The sequence below is a fragment of the Salminus brasiliensis genome, chromosome 23 (genome assembly GCF_030463535.1).
Source record: "Salminus brasiliensis chromosome 23, fSalBra1.hap2, whole genome shotgun sequence".
Lineage (NCBI taxonomy): Eukaryota > Metazoa > Chordata > Actinopteri > Characiformes > Bryconidae > Salminus > Salminus brasiliensis.
The window spans coordinates 25,089,766-25,112,415 of record NC_132900.1 but is presented as its reverse complement, the minus strand read 5'-3'; the positions used below and the strand labels follow the sequence as shown (position 1 = coordinate 25,112,415).

Sequence of the window (22,650 nt, the reverse complement as noted above, 5' to 3'; positions counted from 1 at the left end):
CCACAGTGAACACACTGAAACCTGAACTTGTTTATGCAACATTTTCATGGTTTTTATAGTCCCTGTGCTTTGTGAGTGTAATTGTGGTGCGGGCTCACTCTTTCTCTCTGGCCGCTATCCAGTGTTTATTCTAATTACCCCCTTTCTCCTGCTGCACGCTGCAAATGCTGTGGATGCTGTGGACCTTGTGGTTGCCATGGCTGTGGTTGCTGATGACTGCGGTTGCTGATGTATCCTAGATGCTTTTGGGGACCCTCTTCCTGAGACTCAAAGTACAGCAGTTGCTGGAGATCTCCTTGGAGGTAAAAAAAAAAAAGTCCTCATAGTTTTTTTCCAGAATAGTAATATTAATATTATTATTATTATTATTATTATTATTATTATTAATAATAATAATAATAATATTTATGTTATAACTTCTACATTTTATAGTAATTATTAATTTTTATAGTCTTAACTAAATGTTTTTTAGAATAATATACGGTAGCATTTATAATAACTGTAAGAATTACAATAACATTATTATTATTGATAATAATAATATTATTATTACATTGTTGTTGTTGTTGTAACAATTAAACCTCAATATTATTCATATTCAACAGTTATTAATGATTACTCATTATTCTGGCTGTTGCTATTATTTCCTTAATTAGTATTATTGCAATAATACATTCAGTTTACATTAATTATTAATTATCATGTGATTCATAAGAATGTATACAATTGTAACCTTATCACATAATATACAATTATATTTGTATTATAATAAATGTTAATTTATTGTAATTTATATTATTATTTTTTATAATTATTATGTTATTAATAATAGTAATTATTATAAATAATTACTTTTCACAAGTGTACTAATTATAGAGTGTGTGTGTGTATTATAATGTATGTTTATGTGTTGGTTCTGATATCTGTCCGCAGGTCTAATTTCACCGGTGGCCCCCACAGTCCCTCCGGTTGCACCCGTGCCATCCGGAGCCCAGGCTGACTTGCTGGAGTCTGGCTTCGATGCCTTTGCCTCCAGCCCTCCGGCCTCCACAGCAGCTGACACTGCACCTTCCTCCGCGGCACCCTCCGGAGGTTTCGACCCGTCAGGTGAGGTCACCTCCCGTCTGTGGGATAAACAGTTAAACACAAACTGGGTCAAGGGATCAGCAGGGCCAGCAAAGGGTCCAGCTGTGTCGCGGCGCTGATGCTGAGCATTTCGCTTTCTGCATGACCGCTGCTGTGTTCACTGCTTTTCTTACGTTACACTGACAGGCTGGCACTGTGTGCACACTACTCTCTCTCTCCCCTCTCTCTCTCTCTCTGTTTTGCCAGTTTTCTTCTCTCTCTTTATCTGCTCTCCATCTCTGTTAACTGCACTGCTGCTGCTCTCACTGCTCTCTCTCTTTTACTCTCTCTCTCTCTTTCTGTTGTTTCTCTTTTGTACTCGCTCGTTCTTTCTCTTTTAATCTCTCTACGTTTATTCCTTCTTTTCTTTTTCTTTTTCTTTCTTTCCTTTGCCTTTTCTCTCTCACTCTGCTAACTCACTGATTTGTGTCCTCTTTGGACTCTGGGGTGAGTTCCCAAGCTTTTTTCCCCACAGGCTTTTGCAGCATGAGCTATGTGGCATTTTAGTGAATGGAATGCTGGGAATGCTCCTGTCGTTACCCTCTTGCTGTCCCGCACCTGCAGCTCCCAACTCTCCCTCTCCCTCCCTGAAAATGGAATAATGAAAGATATTGAAATGAATGGTATAAGCTCCTGAAACAGAGTTACAGTGGAGCTACTGTGTGGTGTCTGTCAGGTCCTTTGTTCAGCTTCAGATACTCCCCTCTACAGGCTCCTCCCACAAGCGTGTTCTTTTGTAAATACTGTTGCTATTTACTTTTGCTGTTGACACTAGTGAGAGACTGTTACTCCACCTCCAACTCCAGTGTATATCACAATACCTACATTTACAGTGTTATTAATATTCACCCTAATGAGAGACTGTAGCTCCACCTCAGTGTATATCACAATACCTACATTTAGAGTGTTATTAATATTCACCCTAATGAGACTGTAGCTCAACCTCAGTGTATATTACAATACCTACATTTAGAGTGTTATTAATATTCACCCTAATGAGAGACTGTAGCTCAACCTCAGTGTATATCACAATACCTACATTTACAGTGTTATTAATATTCACCCTAATGAGAGACTGTAGCTCAACCTCAGTGTATATCACAATACCTACATTTACAGTGTTATTAATATTCACCCTAATGAGAGACTGTAGCTCAACCTCAGTGTATATCACAATACCTACATTTACAGTGTTATTAATATTCACCCTAATGAGAGACTGTAGCTCCGCCTTAGTGTATACCACAATACCTACATTTACAGTGTTATTAATATTCACCCTAATGAGAGCCTGTAGCTCCACCTCTGTGTATATCACAATACCTACATTTACAGTGTTATTGATATTCACCCTAATGAGAGACTGTAGATCCGCCTCAGTGTATATCACAATACCTACATTTACAGTGTTATTAATATTCACCCTAATGAGAGACTGTAGCTCCACCTCAGTGTATATCACTATACCTACATTTACAGTGTTATTAATATTCACCCTAATGAGAGACTGTAGATCCGCCTCAGTGTATATCACAATACCTACATTTACAGTGTTATTAATATTTACCCTAATGATAGACTGTTGCTCCACATCAGTGTATATCACAATACCTACATTTACAGTGTTATTAATTTTCACCCTAATGAGAGATTGTAGCTCCTCTTCAGCTCCACTTCAATGCTGTCTCTCATTAGGGGTTTTTTACCAGCATTCTGTAAAGCTTGCCCAACCTAGTAACAGCTACTATGAAAGAACATGTTGTGGGCGAAGCATGAATAGATAAATAGCTATAAAAAGTGTTGTACAGCATGTGATGTATATGTGTGTGTGTGACTTGTAGTGATCAGGGTTTCTTGTGCATGCTATGCACTAAATGTGTCTGTTAGGATGACCTGCTGTATATTCTATGGTTGCTATTACGACTGTTTACCAGGTTTGTCCCTCAGAGACTCACAGCTAGTTCACTTTTACATTTTCTTCTCAGCACACCTGGACCAGGTGGTCAGATGATTATCAACAGCTAAAACTGTGGAGTGGTTGGGAGTCTGATCAGGGCTTAGTTGAAAAACACTGGAGTATAAGTCTGTTCCCTTTTCTTAAGTGGGTTTGACACATTCCACCTAGTATATACTGTTTTAGAGTTTTACCTGTTCTGTGTGGGTAAACATGCTATATCTTAATGAGTTCTGCTGTTCTGTGATGAGATTCTGATGTGTTAATGTGTGCCTGTGTCCTAAGCTGACCCTGTTGTCCATGTTTCTGCAGTTTTTGATGGGTTAGGTGACCTCCTCATGCCCACCATAACGCCCCAGAGTACCGGAGGGACCCCAGTGGCTGCAACACCGGCTCCATCAGTAATGCCAGCTGCTGCTCCCACCATGATGCCCACTTTGATGCCTACCATGATGCCCACTGCAGCTCCGCAACCCAAAGCCATCAGCGGAGACCTGGACTCATCACTTGCAAACCTTGTCGGAAGTATGTCCTATAACAGACAGTAGCTCAGGCTAGGGTTTGGTCAAGTTGGTCATGCTGTTAGACCAGTAAACTCATGAAAACATGTGTTATGCTGGTCAAGTGCTAACCAATCAACACAGTTTTCCCCTGGATGACCAGGTCAACCACCCTGACCATCAAAAATGTCTTAAGACTATCTGAAAGCAGTTGCCAGCTAAAGAAGGGTGGTGTTAATGATAGCACTATAAAGAAGCTGGAAGGTGTAACAGAAGTGAATGCAACATATCAATGTTACAAAAGTGTCTACTTTTAGCAGGAGGAGAGAACAAGGAGCTGATTTTTCAGTTCCAATAATCCACTGAAGTCCTCATAGGCAAGTCTGTTCATTTGGCAACCATCATTGCAGCGCCGCCTGGCAGTTATTTCCAGTCACACTAGACCAGGCTACCATCGCTATGAATAGAATGAATTGTTTGTAGCATTTGGCTCAAAAATGCACAAAAAAACATGATTTTAATTTTGTTCTGTCCACGTCGAGGGGCACTTTCCACGTCAGCCCTCCTCCACTTGCGGTGTAACTAGCTGCTTGGCTCTTTTTGCTGAAGGGCTGGACCCTGTTGATCAGCTCTACATGTAAACATCCCAGATAGCAAATATACATTCAATTATAAACGCATTATTGATTCATCATTAATCCCTGCAGCGTAGAATCACTAAAACGTTGATATAAAGTTTATATGCTTGGTCAGCAACCAAAATGGACCAAAAAAAAAACCTTTGGATTTAGGATTACAATGCTTAACATTATCTTTAGCATTAGAAGTTTAAACATAATGTATGCATGTAAGTAATCCCTTTTTCTGGCCATGATCTATGGTTGAAACCTCTGTTGTATTGACTTTATTTTCATTGTTTATTGTTGCTAGCCCTGTAGTCATAAGCTTCCTAACTAGCAAGCTAGCAGAGGAACGTAGGTGTGCAGATTAAGGGTGCAACCTAAAGCCTAAAAAGTCTTAATTATGTGTTTGTGACCCTACTTTATTAGTCAGCAATCAAAAACCTGGCTTGCAGATGTTCAACTGAACTAGCTGTGGTGTTTGTCTGTTTGTCAGCTGACTGAGCTTGTGTTTAATGGTTTAATGGTTTTAGTAACATCTTGCCATCTTAAAGCACATATTAAAATAATACCAGTTGTCTCTTCTGACAAAACAGTAATAACAGCATTTATTGTACAAGGTTTTATCTTTTATTTTTGTTTTGAGGTATTTTTACAGAGGTTTTTGACTCATGATTTAATTTATAACTAGTTCACTATAATCCACCCTGTGTGTGATGTAATAAACCAAATATCCTCTGTCTGAGAAAGATGCATGGTGACCTGGATTGTCCGGTTAAAAGTTTCTGACCCATTTCCTTTTTTTTTTGCAGATTTGGGAATGGGAAACCAGAAAAAGTAAGAGTATGGTATTTCTTACTGTGTATGTGTGTGTATAGTCTAGTTTATATGTGATGTCAGCTGCCATTTCTGAGTGAATGGCTCAGCCTGACCAGCTAGGTTATTGATCTGTTCATGTAGTCTGAATTGTTTAGAGTGAAATGACCAATCAATTCCTGGCCCACAGAAGAATCCTTTAGAGCTCAGTCCCATTAACTGAGGCCATTTTGAGTTCTTTATTTTATGGAGATTTTAATGAATAAATAAATAAGGAAGTAATACATTAAATTGTTGGGCCTGGAGGGTCTTGTTGATGAACTTGACGAGTGCTCTTACTTTTGATGCAGGGACGAGAAAAAGCTGACCGGCGGCGCTAACTGGACTCCACAGGTTGCGCCCACCAGCTGGGGCTCACCTGCCGCTGGAGCGCCCCCTGCTGGAACCTTGCCATCTGCCATTGGAGCACAGCCTGGATTCAGCATGGTGAGGAGAACGAGTTCTGATCTTTATGACCCAAATTTGTGTTCAGCGTGTGACCTTAGGCATATCTCTCTCTCTCTCTCTATTTCTCTGTGTCTCTCTACCTCTGAAGCCTCCGACTGCTGGTGCTGGAGCTCCCATGATGGGTCAGCCTATGATGATGGGTCAGCCTATGATGAGGCCGCCTTTCGCAGGAGCGGCAGCACCTGGAGCTCCAGTAAATATCTATACAGACATACAATAATGAACATTACCACTAATATCTCATTCTTTCCACCTTTGACCTTTTCGCAGTACTAATTTTAAAAAAAAATGCTAATGTTCAAATAACTCAACCTCTCATGTTTTCTTTTTTCCGCAGCTGTCTCCAGGCCCAGCAGTGCAGAGCCCTAAAAAGCCTCCCACTAAAGATCCTCTGGCTGACCTCAACATTAAAGACTTCTTGTAATATCCCAGGTATCATATTTTATACATGTGAAAGTACACAGATGAGCCAAAACATTATGACCTACTTAATACTCTGTTGTTCCTCCGTGTACAACCAATAACCTCCATCTAAGACCTCTGAAGGTGGTATTTGAAGTATCCATTAATTCCTGTATGTTGTAAGGTGGAGCCCAAAGATACTTGATCAGAATGATATATGGAAAATTAGTCAGGTTTCTCAAGCCATTCCCAAATCACTGAGTGTGCAATGTGACAGGAGGTGTTATTCTATCAAGGAAACCATCGGCAATAAAGGGTTTACCTGGTCCTCAGTGATATTTAGGATTGGGGCAAATGAATGTCCCACTAGACTGCTTGGATCCAGGGTTTGCGAACAGAACGTCATCCAGAGCATCACACTGCCTCCACCTCATTTGTCCCACGTCAGAGCGGACTGTTCAGTTACCCAGAATCTTACTGAACCTTATTCACTTCATCTGGGAGTGCTCATAATGTTTTGGCTCATCAGTTTTTCTGATTTTGGCTCCTCAGGTCAAAGACTAATAATTACCACTCTCTTCTTCTCTTTGCAGTGTTTTGGTGCTGGGCTCCAGTGAGACGTGAGAGTGGTGGTGGGTCCACTGATCGTTTACACACCTTCAGTTAGCCACAACCCAAAAACACAGACACCCCTGCCCTCCTCCTCCCCGCTCTGTGTAATGTCGTAGCACAAAATGTGAAGTGACCCGTAGAAAAAAAAGTCAAATGAAAACAAACAAACAAACAAAAAAAGTGAAGGTGTGCTTATGTCAGTGTAATCATTTTTTTGGTTTTAACAGAAATGAGACAAAACCTAAAAAAGATTCAAAATTAGCAATTTAAAAATGTATGTAGAGGTTTTCCAGTGTTGGCATCTGAGTTTGAATGAAGTGTGTGTGTGTGTGCCTGTGTGTCTGTGTGTGTGTGCCCCAGTTTATTGTGGTGGGGGGTGGGGGGGTCATAGGGTCCCACTTCCTGATTTATGTCCATTTCAGAGCAGCGTGTACCATTGTGTCATATGCAGAAGGTACTTGTGTATATAGTTGGGGAAAAAAATCTAAAAAAATCTCGCTCTGTATCTGTGGATGAGCTTATTGACGTGAATCTGATTATGAAATTATGGCTTGGTCATCTCGCATCATCGGTTATCTACATATTTGTTTCTCAGTATAACTTAATGAAATATACATACACAGTATATGTATAAATGAGTATCAAATCTGGGCCTCTAAATTATATATATATCGTCTGGACATAACGATATATATATATATATAAACCCTCTCAATCAAGGACATTTGTTTGTTTTGGATGGTCACTCATGTGTTTTCCCTGCCTGTTCTGCCTTTTTGATAGAAGATTTTAGATAAAGAACCTCTACAGGCCCCGAATTTAAAGGAATAGGTTGACCAAACATACTAGTACAACTAACAAAGAACGGAGGCTAATAATCACCAGTCATTTTGATAATGCTAATTGGTTGACTATTTGCGTTAATTTCTTTGTTAGCTTGTGTTAGCATTTCGCAGGAGCTCCTAAAAGATTTGGTCACCTGCTTTCAAAACATGTTTTTGATTATTCAGATTCCAGGTTGTCCAGAACAAGTGCTACTGTGCTAAACCCTATGAACTGCCTGTGTTTCAAGGGCCCCACAATTTCCCACTGTCTTCGTTTCAGTGGTGTTTTGATTTTCATAATTGCTTGTGGTGTTTAAATACCAAGTGTAAGATTGGTCAATGTTATTTTTATATAAATGTAGACAAAAATGTTTGGTCCTGTCCCAGTTTGACCCTACTTGACCTCAATGCTGATCCAGAACCCAGTCTGTTATGTGTGATTTTGAAACTGCATTAATTTCACACCATCTGCTGGCGAACGATACAATAGGTTTGTAGTGGAGGAAGGTGCAGTGTGTGTTTTCATCTGTTGGGGACTGTAACCCTACTGGAACTAGATCCGTCTTCCCAGAGGACCTTATTTGGCTTTGACTGGACAGTTTTGGAATAAACTATCTGTGTAATTTCACTTCAGCTGTTTGCACTGCAAATTCATACTGGATTAAAACCACTTTACAGTTATTTAACTTTAGGCTGTACAACACACACACACTGCAGATTGATACTAAAACCATTTAAAACAATTCCACAAATATTACTGTCAGATTGTAAATGTGACACACATGGCAGATTCATACTGGATTAAAACACACTGTAATTATTTCCCTCACACTGTAAAAACCTACAGACTGCAGATTCATACTGGAATAAAACCACTAATCAGTTGTTACTGTCAGATTGTACATGTGACACTAGATTATATAACCCCATAATTATCCCTCAGACTGTAAAACCTACACACTGCAAATTCATACTGGATTAAAGTCACTCCACAGTCGCTACTGTCAGACTTTAAAGACTACAGACACGGCAGATTCATACTGGTTTTAAATGCCAGATCTCATTGGTAATCACTCTCAGCTGAAGCTATTCTAGTTCCAGTAAGGCTTTAGGTCAGGTTTTCTTGGCCATATCCAGGCTGTTCAGAGGTGGTAGATGTGTGTGTGTGTGTGTGTGTGTTTCCAGAAGAGTTCACTGTTAAACAGTGTTACTGGTAATGATGTGTAGACCCAGTGCAGTTAGTTCCGTATCGTTCGCTCCCACATAGGCCATGTTCTGCTTGTCCTTCTATCAGATAGCTGTAAACCTTCAGTTATTGTGAAAAATGATTGGTAGGAAACGGCGGAAGATAATCTCTTTTTTTATTTATTTATTTTCCCCCCAGATCTATTTATTTATTTATTTATTTATTTATTAATTCAGATATTTATGACTCCCTGACCCAGTGCATGTAAGCCTTTTGAGATGCAATAAATACACTGAAGATCAAAATGCTGTCTGTTTTTTTTTTATGTTGATTGATTGTTGGTTGATTTATGGATTATTGATGCAACACTCTAAAGAATTTGTACATGTTTAAAAAGCACAGTTCAGCTGTAATCAATTCCACTATCCATTTAAAGAGCAATCCATTTTATCCAGCCATTATTTATGTTGTTGCCATTGAAATGAGATGTGAAGAGGAGCGCAAGCCACAAAGACGGTCCGGTCCATTTTTAAAAATACACACATGCATTTTTGTAAGTTTATATTATTAAATTATTGATGAAACGCGAGTTGATGGTTGGTCAGTGTTCAGAAAAGGCACAGATATTAAGTAGCGGTTTGCTGCAGCTATAAACCGGTTGTTATATAGCAGTAGTGTTCAGCAGAATTATGAAAATGACTGTTACAACAAATAACACAGATAGAACACTTTGCTGACACTATATAATAACCACCCTGAAAAACAGCAACTTCTAAAGGCATCATCTAATGGTTTGTTAATGACCTTTAATATCGTTGTTAAATATTTTCATTTCAATTATTAACTATTTATTTAGTGGCATACTGACAATAATTTTTTATTGTAAAAACATAAAAGCAATATTTAATAAATACTAACTTAGTCCTTGGATGATCATAAAAATAGGTCATCCCAACTCGAAATGTCAAGTACATCCCTGAATATTAATAAAACATCAGTCATAACTACCTAGTAATTGTCCACTTTCATGGTCATGAGTCATGAGTATCGAATGACTACATACATATTTAATTATTATTAATAAAGTTTAGATAATACAACTATTAATTAAAGCCATATTACAAAATAAATAATCAATAAATGCAAATTATGAATGCATATGTAACAATTATATGTAACACAAATCATTACCATATTGTTAGATCATGTTTTAATGTGCTTTTAATTGGAGTGTGTTACCAATGGGGGTCATCGCCTGGTAGACCTTTATGTGGTCATAGAACTGAATTCTATGAATGTCTGACAAATTTGACTTGTCTTGAATACTAAAACAGTAAGCATTTTTGAGTGATGCTGAACTACTGCTTGTTTACAAACTTGATTGAAAAAATTATCTTCAATTTTATCCTCTCACAACTTCATGTATAAATTATTAACATTTATTTGGTCCCCCCCAAAAAAACATATTAACTGTTTTGATTTACAATCTACATAACTGTATCCTCAAAACTCCATTATATTCAACGCCTATGGTATCTGCATTTAAATACCCTTTTATATATTTATTTTTAATAGATAACAACATTGCTTCATTTGAATCCATCAGTTGAACCTCACATTTAATAATACATCTACAGTACATTATGCAAATATACACTGATGAGTTTAATATTAGACATTAAATTAGCACCAAGAGTCAACATGAGCACCTGCATTTGTGGGCGATACCTTATGCTACCAAACTGACTGCTGATAAGGAAAAACTGCCCAGGGGGAAAAAAGACAGTAACAACAATAACAATAATTACCTCTACATTTTAGTTTTCTTTTATCTAAAAATACAAATGATAATAAAATAAAATCAAATATAAAATATTAAGGTAAAAAGTGGTTCTGCGAAAATATAATTTATTGACTTTTCTCTGTTACCCCAGCTGTTGTCCATCAGCCATGACATGTTTGGTGTCCACATTTTGCTAGCTTCAGCCAGACACAGCAGATATTCAACAGATGTAGATCTATAGGTGTGTCCTCCTGCCCAGAGTGCTTTAAATGTAGAGAACATTTGTGAATTCTTTGTGTTGATTTGACTGATTATGCTGAATTGACTCCAGATGCAGAATTGTCTGTTATTCTGCCAAACCTTGGTTTGCTTGTGTTTTTATCATTTAGAGTTGGACTGCCTGCCAATTTCTCTATGACAAGATCTCTGTGGAAATGCTTTGCATGGCCATCTGGTTAGCATGGCCTGCTAAGTGGAAAGTCGAAGGTGTCCCTAAAACAGCAGTGGCAGTGGTGGCTCACCGGTTAGAGCGCCGGTGTCGATATCGATAACAGGGTTGTGGGTTCGATTCCCGGGCTCGGGAAGCTGCCACTGTTGGGCCCTTGACCCCTTTACCCTCTCTGCTCCCCGGGCGCTGGAGTTGGCTGCCCACCGCTCTGGGTGTGTGTGTACTCACTGCCCCTAGTTCACTAGTGTGTGTTCACTACCACAGATGGGTCAAATGTGGAGGACACATACGTGCACCTTTACTAAAACTGGGCTATAATTTATTGTAGTTTGTTAGCTACATTAGCCTTGTAGCTCCAGCACTAAACTAAAGAAGCAAAAACTGGACACCAAACATGCCTCAGCTATTTGACTACATCTGAGATAGAATGGAAAACTGTGTAAATTAGATTTTTCGCTGAACTATTCCTTTAAAAAAACTACTTACCAAATATATACCAAAGATTTTTCACTCAGAAAAACTCGTTTTTTTCTGGGTCACTGAGCCAAATCTATCTAGCTAGCTCCTAAGGCCGTCCCAACACTGACCACATGCGAAAATATAGGCGTCCATGCTGCATCCAAAAGCTTCCGCGGGGCATCACTGAGCCCACACTGTAATGTCTAGACTCACTAGCCTACTGCAGCCAGGAATGCATTTCCAATAAAAGCCCTTTTTATAGCTAGATTTAGATTAAAAATGAAATAAATTAATGTTTCTGTCAGCTGCTGGGCTGGGTTTTCAGCAATGAGGTGGTAACAGTCTGTTTGGAAAGCTAAAGTAAGGAATTGCTGTGACCAACAGACCAGTTTTGAACATCAATCAAGGCTCCTGGATGATAAGAAGGCCTCCAACAAAATATACAACACGCCTGATTGCTTTTCTCCATCCTCTTCGTCTTCTCTGTTGCTTAATACCACAGTACTGTGGCGTTGTTCGAGCAATTCCGCTTCTTGAAGTAGTGTAGTGGGGGTTGGGGTGGTGGTAGATGTTTCCAGATGGTCCTGGAGTACCTGGAGTACCCTTGCCCTGCAGATGTTTTAAACCTGAATTAAATAGATCCAATTCTTGTGGAAAAGTCTGAAGCTGAATTCATGCAAGTGTCTTTAAGAAGTACAATCTTCTTCGTCTAACTTATTAACAACATTACGAACAAAAACGGTTTCACCCTAGGGAGGCCTCATAAGGCTGCATGGGTGGATGGGTATAGATTGGTATTGATCAGTGTTGATCGTTATGGATGGGTATGGATGGATATGTACAAGGAAAGATTGGTGAAGATGGACATTAATGTGGGTGTTAATTGATATAGATAGGTGTATGTGTGTGTGTGTGTGTGTATAGATCAGCAAAGATGGGTTTGGGTATTAATTAGCAAAGACAGGTATGGATATGGATTATGGATAGTATAGACAGGTACCAATGGTTCTGGTTGGGTATGGGTGGGTATAGATAGATATTGATTGGTATAGATTTGTATAGATGGGTATAGCTGGTTATAGATGTGTGTAGATGGGTATGGATGGGTATAGATGTGTATAGATGGGTATGGATGGGTATAGACGTGTGTAGATGGGTATGGATGGGTATAGACGTGTGTAGATGGGTATGGATGGTATAGATGTGTGTAGATGGGTATGGATGGGTATAGATGTGTATAGATGGGTATGGATGGGTATAGATGTGTGTAGATGGGTATGGATGGGTATAGATGTGTGTAGATGGGTATAGATGTGTGTAGATGGGTATGGATGGTATAGATGTGTGTAGATGGGTATGGATGGGTATAGATGTGTGTAGATGGGTATAGATGTGTGTAGATGGGTATGGATGGGTATAGATGGGTGTGGATAGGTATAGATTTGTATTGATTGGTATAGATGGGTGTAGATGGGTATTGATTGGTATAGATTTGTATTGATTGGTATAGATGGGTATAGATTGGTATTGATTGGTATAGATTTGTATTGATTGGTATAGATGGGTGTAGATGGGTATAGATGGGTATTGATTGGTATAGATTTGTATTGATTGGTATAGATGGGTGTAGATGGGTATAGATGGGTATTGATTGGTATCAGTATGTATGGGTTGGTATAAATGGGTGTGGATATTTCAAACATTGTATATAAGAACATTCCTAGGCATTTGTCTTGGTCCACTGTAATGTAATTTCGTCCACTTTTGTGAATCCAGCCACAGATCTGTGTCACATTAAGGCAATATAATCCTAATTGTCCATTTCATCCCTATTTCTGTGAACACATCCTAAAATGTGCAGGGCAGGGGTGCTCCAGGATGAGAGTTGGGAACGCTGGGGTTAAGGGCTAGGGTGGGGTGGGGTTGAAGAGAGAGGGTTCAGTCAGACTGGCCACAGCTGCAGTGTCTCAGGCGTTCTGGCACTGTCCGGAGTTTCCATGCACCCAGTGACAGATCTGAGCGAACTTCAGTGGCGTGATCCGCACCGCCACGTTATAGTCCTGCTGCTGGCCGTTCACGTCCACCCACTGATGGCCCGAAAACACCCCGATGACCTTCCGCTTCCACTTCCTCTTGCTGCCGGGCTCCTTCAGCCGCACGTACACCCCGGCGCCGCTGGAACCTGGCTTGGCGTCGCAGTACTGGTACAGCAGGTCGTTGGACTCCTCGGAAACAGAGCAGAAGCGGTACACCAGGTTACCGGGCCGGTCGTCGTCAAAGCCGGAGAAGTGAACTCGGCCAGCTGGGAGTTTTTTAACAGAGGGGATGATGCCCAGGTCCATGTGGCGGCTCTTCTGCGCCCTCTTCAGCTCCAGCACGGCATAATCATAATCCGCTGTGGTGCCGTCTGACACGCTCTTGAACCAGCCTTTGGGCACCTAAAATGAATAATACATTATTATTATTATTATATGTTATTAATAATAATAACAATAATAATAATCCTCATCATAATCATAATTAGCACAATTATTATTATCTTCATTTTTCACTTCTAATATATTAAAGGGCCCATATCCTACACAGGGTTTATGGTCCTGCACATTTAACAGGCTGATATATGGAAATGGGCTCTGCTCTGATTGGCTGCTCTGTAACTTCCACATGAACCAGCAGAGCTACACTGAATAAGGGAAGGGTTTGATGACATCACAAAAATATTGAATGCATGGGAAGGGGGGTGAAAGACGGTTTAGCACCTGTGTCTGCTTGACCCTCGTCCAGCGAAGGGAGGCTCCTTCGGCCTTCGTGCTGCGTTTGCTGCGACTCTTCCGACCTTTAGCCTTTTTCCGCTCGCCTTTCTGTTTCCTCTCCTCCTCATCCTGCTCCTCCTCCTCCTCTCCCTCCTTCCCTCGCCTCCTCTTCCCTCCTCCTTTCCCACGGCCCTTTCCCTTCTTGCCCTTGCGGAGGATTCCCACGCTCAGCTTTTGCGCCCCCTTCAGGTAGTCAGAGCCGTCGTGGATGCAGTGCGCAGCGGTTAGCACGTGTTTGGGGGACACCAGCACTCCGGAGCAGCCGGTGGAGAGCTTAACCGAGGTGGAGAAGGGGTATTTGAGGGAATACTGCTTGTCGGAGATGGTAAAGCGCGTGTCTGGACCATAGACTTCCCTCTTGCGGCGAAAAGGGGACGAGGAAGAATTGGCGGCTAGCTCGGCGCCTTTCTGCAGGCTAACTGTGGTTAGCGTCCGCGTGCCATTGGCGTACATGGTTTCGTAGGAGAGCATCTTCTCCAGGTCCTCCAGGCTGGGCTTGGGAAGCTCCCGCTGGCACTCGATTCCGCATGTTCCGTGCAACTCCGCTTGCCGCTCGGCCGTGAAGCTGGAGCTGCTTAGCCGGATGGTCCGTTTGAAGCGCAGGAGGGGAAGCTTCCTCTGAGGCCAGGTGTACTCATCCTCACCGGCGCTGACCTCACCTGGGGTCAGGATGAACAGGCACAGCAGGACGCACAAGGTTACGAACGCCATCACACATACAGCCCTGCACGAGAGAGAGAGAGAGAGAGAGAGAGAGGTACTGCTTTAGATTTGTGCAGGAGCTACAAGGCTAATGTCAAGCTAATTAGCATGGTGCTAACCGCATGGCTCAATCATCACACACTGTGGAGGTGCTCAGTAATCTGCTAGCTGGTTTTCGCTATGCTAACATACCCCAGGCCATGATCTAAGCAACAGTGAATCTTACAGTGTTTTTGTTAACAATTCCTCAAAACTGTTGACGATCTTGGCAAGCAGTTAGCTAGCTAGCATCATGCTAATTAGCTTCCATCTCTTAGCTACATTAGCCTCGTAACTAAAGTAAAGAAGCAAAAACAGACACCAAAGACATCTTGGTAAACCTCAAACAGGGTTGGATTAAAAAGTGTGCATTTGATTTTTTAACTGAATTATTGCTTCAAGGAAACAAACACAAAAGCAAAGTTTCGTACTGGCTAATGAGGCTAATGTAGCTAGTAGCTAGCTATACAAGCACACCACAGTGGTGCTAACAACATGCTAAAGGCTAATATATAATAGCCTTATTAATGTAATAAAATGAGATGCTATACTAATAGTTGTTTTTTTGGCCACAAACTACAATTATATTTTGATCATTTTTACTACTTTTACATTTAAAAGTTGGGACTTATTCGTTATATTCATATATTTTTTTAAATATGTTTTATTACTTTATACTGGATATTAATTTGTGAAATTAATTCAAATGTTAATATCTATCATTTTAAACATTTGTTGTGTATTTTTGTCTTGCAGATTATATGAAACCTGAAGGCTTATTTTTTAGCAGTTACAGTACACGGGGTTGCAGCATGCATTACCACATGTGGCCACTAGAGGGAGACGAATAACCGGAGACCAGAGGCTGCATTCGTAAAGCTTCTCTGCTGAGAACCTCAGGGAAAATATAACACATTGATGTGTCTGCCCAAGTAGTGAGATCATTAATATCATCTAATAATTCTACTTTATATGAGTATAAATCCCACATCTAATCTAATAGCAATTATTTGTTTATTTATTTAAAGGGCCCATATTCTACATTTTCATTATATTTCCCTATATATCTTTATAACCAAGGTCCGTTTTTTGTAATAGTTGTGTGGGCTTATGCACCAAAACACTGCAATTCAACATTCCAACTTTCTTTTTGTCCATTAGAAGTAAATTGTGTTTTTAGGACTAATATATGTGACTGGCTCTGTCCAGATTGGCTGCCCTGGGCTGGACCTCATCCAAAGAGCAGTCAGTCTCAGTGGGTGGAGCCATAACATTAGCAGTGCTCACAGACTACTAGGGGTCTAAGAAAATACAGATACACTTGGGTATCACAGTGTCATGTTTTGCAGTACTGTATCGATTCTCAAATACACAGGATGAATTTTTAAATAATAGTTTACATGCAATGATTTGTGGCAGACAGTGGCTCGTTATGTCTTGTGTTTAACCCTCTGGTGTCTAGTGAGAAGATACTCTGACCCTCAACCTGAAAAACTGAAGTTCGATTTTAGAAATACTTCATATTTATTAGTGAAAACATACCTTTACTCAGGTGGACAAATTGTTTTGGTGCTTGAAATGGTTTAACTTAGACTTTATTGTAAGAAGTAAAATGTATAAATAAAATAGTATATTATGTATAATAATGTATAATACTATGTAAATGTGCCTAAAAAATAAGATTTGTAAACATGTTAGCTGTCACTCTATTTGATACAGCAGGCACTAAGAAGAACTGTCCTTTAGTAAATCTGTACTCCACTGTGTAAAAGCTATGACCAAAACACACTTAGAATAAAAGCAAACTATTTACAATTTATATATGTGAAAATATACGTTGTCTATTGGTCAGTTTCACACAAAACATAGATGGACGCACAAATTCACCAATTGTAGATGAGAGATAGATGGCAGACACCAGTTAAACACGATAAGAGGCAGAGGACAGCCGATTATAGATGAGAGGCAGATAACGGACACCAGTTAGACTCGACGAGAGGCAGAAGATGAGTTTCTTGACCCGTCTTCACAGCCTAATAACTCTCATCTCAATGGAAAGGGAGGGATCTATAGGTTCAGGAAGTGTCTGAACCGTGTTTCTGCGCTGTATTTTCACAAAGATATTAATAGAAACATTGAGGAACATTGAATTTGATGCACTGACGCGTCTGCTGACTACACAGGGTTACACTCTGATAGCTAGATAGCCAGATAATACTTTGTTTTCAAACATTACACCCAGATTTTCCCAAAAATGAAAATAAATAAACAAATAATATTGCTCACAGTATCGCAATGTATATCGAATCGTAACCCCTGTAACCTGATACCAGGTTTTTGCCAATACACAACCATACATAATACAAATGTGAGCAAAAGTTCAAGTTTTCCAAGATACAGGCCCTTTAGGACGCATGTGTGTTTTTGTTTTGCAGTGTCTGAACTGAGACTCTGTCTTCTGGAGCGCCTGTGCAGCTCTGTGGCTGGTCTGCAGGACGGTAGAAGACGTGTACAGACGGAGGAGCTGGTTTAGGCTGCAGTTAGCAGAGCTTTGAGGAGGAAAGTGACTCAGTGGTTGCAGAATGATCTCTCAGAGCCAGTGGCTTGGATGCTGGCCTGTAGACTCCAAGAGCTGTCAGTAATGGATGTATCTGGTTTCTCTAACTCCACAACACTTCAGTCTGACACAATTACACACACACACACACACACTACACAATCTCATCTAATCAGTGCTGCAACATTCGTCGCTGTAATCGCTCATAGTAGATCTACACGTAAGCTGTCTTTTTGCACTGTGTGAACAGACACCAGAGACAAGGACTCAAGTGAGCAGCTAATAGCAGGGCTAGTAGACTAGTCTTGCAAGCCACACTTCTGCCCACTGCCAACAGCCAATCAACAGCTGCTCAGCTCACCAGTCCAATCTTTAAAACTACCTTTTCTTTTCAAAATTTGAGCAGATCCCCCCTTATGCTGCCAAAACAGCTCTAACCTGTTGAAACATGGACTCTGGAAGTCCTGTAAGTTGTGAGGGGGGGCCTCCATATGATTTAATGAGCCTTGGGTGCCCATGACCCTGTCACCAGTTGACTGGTGCACTGGTCCACTGGTTGTCTCTCCTTGGAGCACTTTTGGTGGCTGCTGGCTGTTGCATATCTAGAACACATTGGGGATGTTCTGACCCAGTCGTCTACACATCGCAATTCAGCCCTTGTCAAAGTGCCTCAGATTCTTATGCTTGCCAAATGTTTGTGGACACCCCTTCTAATGAATGCATTCAGTTACTTTAAGTTGCACCCAATGCTGCAGACACAGATGTGCAAATGCACACACACACCTTGTCTAATCCCTGTGCTCTCTGTAGTTATGGTTGGTGCGCTAACCAATACTTTTGAGATGAGTTGGGGTGGGGACTACCAAACATCATGAACTCACTAATGCTCTTTTGCAGAATGCAATCAAATCAGCAATGCTTTAGAAAATAGTAGAAAGTAGACAGTTACTCCAACAAAAGCGAGATAAACTCTTTTTAAATGCCCTTGATTTCAGACAAAAAAAGAATGTGTCCCAATACTTTTGTCAATATAGTGTATCTCTTTTGTCCTTTGATTATGTGCTTTTTAGCCTCTTCAAATTCAGTAATTGGTGACATATATTTAATGTATAATTGGTCAGGCAGCCAGAGACTCAAGTGAAAAGCATTGACTGGGTCCACCTACTCAACCACACAACATCCAGACTCAACCTCACCTCAATTCCTGCATAGCATCAGTTTATCATCAATTTATCACCTTGCCTTCCATTCGGCCACATAACCATCACAGGACAGACTCTGAACATTATCCCGGGTGATCAGACAGTCAGCACAGAGCAAAACAAGACAAGAAAGAAAAATAAGATTTTCTGTCCAAAACCAGAATGGAAGAGTGACTCGAGTTCAGCAGCAGCAGCAGTTTCCATTGCATCATAACACCATTTTTTCCATCAGTGTAACTCTGCAAACCCCATGCACCAACAAGTTCTCCGCAGAACCTCCAGATCAGATCAACTCAGTTCAGTTTTATTTATTTATTATTTTTTCCAAATCAGCTTTCCAAAAATTCCATCAACAGCATGAGGAAGCACCACTGAGAAGACCAGAGACTCAAAAGAAGAACCTCTCTAAGAGCATGAGGAAGAACAACTGAGAAGAACCGAGACTCAAAAGAAGAACCTCTCTAAGAGCATGAGGCAGAACCGCTAACAGGAACCAAGCATTGAAAGCATCTCTATAAGTATAAGAAAAGAACCACTGAAAAGAATTAAAAGGAGAACGGCCATAAGAAGGAACTTACAAATAGAAGTTCTCAAGAGCATAAGGAAGGAGACTCAAAAAGAAAACCTCCCTAAAGGCATGAAAAACAACTAAGAGGAAACAAGCCTCTAAAGGAGAACATCTCCAAGAGTATAAGGAAGAACCACTGAAAATAACCAAGACTCAAAAGAAGAACTTCTGTAAGAGTTATGTACTCAGAAGAACTGAAACTCGAAAGGGAAACCTCCTTAAGAAAATAAGGAACCACTAAGCGAAACCAAGACTCGAACAGAGAACCTCCCTAAAAGTATAAGGAAGAACCAATAATAGGAACCAAAACTTCTCTAAAAGCATGAAGAAGAACCATTGAAAGGAAAGGAGAATGTCCACAAGAACCACTTAGAGGAGCCGAGCCTCAAAAGGAGAACATCTTTAGGAGTGTAAGGAAGAACCACACCAGATGTAAGAATTTCCTTAACAGTGTGAAGAAGAACGACAAAGGGGAACCGAGACTCAAAAGGAGAACCTCTCTATGAGCATGAGGAAGAAGTATTGAGAGGAACTGAGACTCAAAAGGGAAACCTCTCTAACAGCATAAGGAACCACTGAGTGAAACCACAAGTTAAACAGAGAACCATCAAAAGGAACCAAGACTTAATGTATAACTTCTCCAAAAGCATGAAGAAGAACCAATAAGAGGAAGCAAGAATTAAAGTAAAACAACTGCTAAGAGCATAAGGAAGAACCACTGAAAAGAACCGAAACTTACAAAAGAGTCATTCTAGAGTATGAAGAAGAACCGAGACTCAAAAGGAGACCCTCCCTAAAAGCATGAGAAAGAATCACCAAGACTCAGAAGATTTTTTTTAAGATCATGAGGAAGAGCCACTGATAGAACCAAATCTCAAAAGGAGAACCTACCTAAGAACATGAGGAAGAAGTAGTGAGAGAAACTGGGATTTGAAAGGGAAACCTCCCTAAGGGAGAATGAGGAACCACTAAGAGAAACCAAGACTCAAACAGAGAACCTCCCTAAAAGTATAAGAAAGAACCACCAATAGGAACCAAAACCTCTCCAGGAGCATGAAGAAGAGCCATTGAGAGAAATCAAGACTTAAAATATATATTCTCCAAAAGTATAAGGAAGGAAAGGAGAACATCTTCATGAGTACAAGGAAGAACCACTGAAATGAACCTCAACTTAAAAAAAAAAGTCTGCCTAGGAGTATGAAGAAGAACCGAGACTCAAAAGGAAAACCTCACTAAGAGCACGAGGAAGAACCACCAAGACTTTTTGAAGAACATGAGGAAGAGCCACTGATAGAACCAAATCTCAAAAGAAGAACCTCCATAAGAGCTTGAGCTTAATCAGTGCACCAGAGTCCAGGACTCTTAAATGTGAAAAAGGTTCTTCAAAGATTCTTTGCTTTGATTTAAAGTTCTAGGTATAACATTGACATCAGTTGGAGGTTCTTTTCAGTTCTAACTCGCACTTTAAAAACGGTTCTTTAGGGTGGTTCTTTCGTGGACCATTTTGGCACCTGTAGGACAAATTTAATTAATGAAATGGAAGAGCTTTTAAGCAAGGGTTCTACAAACTCTTTGAGTGGAACCATTTTTGGTACTATACAGAGGTTTTCCTTGCAACCCCATTTAACCAGACAAATAACCATCTAAGCATTCACTCCATGTAGACCTGCTGCCTTTACTAAAGAATCACTTGAACCACTTGAAGAACCACTTTCTTTAAGAGTGTAGAGCACAGCTTGCAGAACTTTTCCAAAAGTTCTCTCTCACTGCCGGCACTCTGACCCTTCTTACATTGAGGGAACGCTGCTCTAAATCTCACCCAAAGCTCCTCCTGAAGAATGTGCTCCTACTCCAGCAGCCAGAAGCTCATTACTGGGGACTGCAGCACAGTAATGATCAGTGATTTGTGATTGATCAGGAGTTTTACAGTCAGGAAGCTTGAGAGAAAGACCTGAATGCAGGACTGATCCATGCACAAAGTCGGAAGGAGCATCAGGTGCTGGAGAAAATTGTTCTCCAAGAATGGCTGGTTTGGAAAGTCCAATTCCAGCACTGTAATTCCAGTTTTGGGAAGGTTGTGGGTAAATCTGACTCAGATATCCAGATACGTCCTTCTTCTCTTCTTCTGCGTTCTCTCTCTCTCTCTCTCTCTGTCTCTCGAAACATCAGCAGTGATGAGTCTTCAGTAAATCAGATGTGGAGTAGCTCGGTTACAGCAGTTCACTGCTAGCATCAGTAGTGCAGACAGTGCTGCACTGCTGCCTGCTGTGCTGAGAATCACTGCTGCCACTGAGTTTGAGCACTTTCCTGCATCAGTTTCACTGCTTAATCCATCACTATCACAAAGAAACCTTGTGACTCCACTGTTTTGCTTCTTAGCGTTTTTCAGTACCCCAAAACTTTGCACAGTTTCAGGTAGAAAGGGTCCAAAAGTGTCTGTTGTTAAAAATAACAGTTTAAAACTCTGCTAACTTTGACATAAATTCCATGCATACAGACAGACAGACAGGCAGACAGATAGACAGTATCAGCTCAGGGAGCTGCTGACCAAATACCAAAGGCTTTCATTCATTCTTTCCTTCCCTCAGTCATTCATCCATCCATCCATTCAGACACACATTCAGTCATTCACTCCAGGCTGTACCTGCAGGCTGGAAGGCCGCTGTGCTGCGTCTGTGTGAATCCTCAGTCCAGACTGGAAACACAGCACTGATCCTCATTCCCCCCTCTAACACACTGCACACACACTGCACGCACACACACACACACACACACACACACACACGATGCACACACAAGAAAAAGAAGGAGAAAAAAACTACAGGGTTTTCACTCCCAACAAAGACTCAGCTGTAGGGGAGGGACCAGAGAGAGAGAGAGAGAGAGGGGGGGGGGAGGTGGAGAGAGAGAGAGAGAGAGAGGAAAGGGAGACAGAGAGAGAGAAGCAGAAACCAGTGAGAGAGACAAAGAAAGGAGGGAAAGAGAGATAGCAGAGTTATGTTAGTCACTTTAGTTATTTTATTGATGTTAAACAGAGAGAAGGGTGCACTTCCTTCCTTCATTTTTCCCTATCCTTCTTCCATCCTTCTGTGCTTCCTTTCTATCTGCCTTCGTTTCATCCTCAGTCCTTTCCCGCTTAACTTCCATTCCTCCTTTCTTTCTTCCTTCCTTCCATCCATTCTTCCTGCCCCTTTCTTCTGTCCTTCATTTCTTCCCTTCCTTTTTTCCTTGTTCCCTTTCTGTTTTTCTTTACTCCTTACTCACTCCTTTTTGCTTTGTCACATACCCCAATTTTTCCAAAACCGTCACTTACAAATCACTGTAATTATTACTAATGTTAAACAGGAGGAAGGGCTACACTTCCTTCTTTCCTTCCTTCCTTCCTTCCATTAATTCTTCTTTCCCTCCTTTCTTCCTTCCTAATTTTCTTCCAGTCATCCTTCCTTTCGTCCATCCATTCCTCCTTCCTTCATTTCTTCCTTCCTTCCCTTTTTCCTTCCCTCCTTCCTTCCTTTCTTCCATCCTTTCTTTCT

The 22,650-nt window shown here is 40.7% G+C and overlaps 2 protein-coding genes across 2 annotated transcripts in view; one reads left to right on the top strand and one right to left on the bottom strand.

Annotated features, from left to right (window-relative positions):
* Positions 1 to 8,851, top strand: part of LOC140546186 (clathrin coat assembly protein AP180-like) — a 55,343-nt gene extending 46,492 nt beyond the window's left edge. The window contains exons 21-28 of the mRNA XM_072669399.1: positions 240 to 302; positions 934 to 1,107; positions 3,392 to 3,604; positions 5,012 to 5,036; positions 5,366 to 5,501; positions 5,611 to 5,715; positions 5,860 to 5,954; positions 6,518 to 8,851. Of these exons, the coding sequence (XP_072525500.1) occupies positions 240 to 302; positions 934 to 1,107; positions 3,392 to 3,604; positions 5,012 to 5,036; positions 5,366 to 5,501; positions 5,611 to 5,715; positions 5,860 to 5,946 (803 nt within the window). The 3' untranslated portion in view covers positions 5,947 to 5,954; positions 6,518 to 8,851. The remainder of the gene's footprint in view (positions 1 to 239; positions 303 to 933; positions 1,108 to 3,391; positions 3,605 to 5,011; positions 5,037 to 5,365; positions 5,502 to 5,610; positions 5,716 to 5,859; positions 5,955 to 6,517) is intronic.
* Positions 8,852 to 10,061: 1,210 nt separating this feature from the next.
* On the bottom strand, positions 10,062 to 21,790 carry prss35 (serine protease 35). Its single transcript, XM_072668787.1, has 3 exons — positions 21,762 to 21,790; positions 13,996 to 14,773; positions 10,062 to 13,674 (listed from the first exon to the last, which is right to left on the bottom strand). The coding sequence occupies exons 2-3, from the start codon at positions 14,758 to 14,760 to the stop codon at positions 13,204 to 13,206; spliced, it is 1,236 nt and encodes a 411-aa protein (XP_072524888.1). The 5' UTR covers positions 14,761 to 14,773; positions 21,762 to 21,790; the 3' UTR covers positions 10,062 to 13,203.
* Between the last annotated feature and the right edge of the window lie 860 nt (positions 21,791 to 22,650).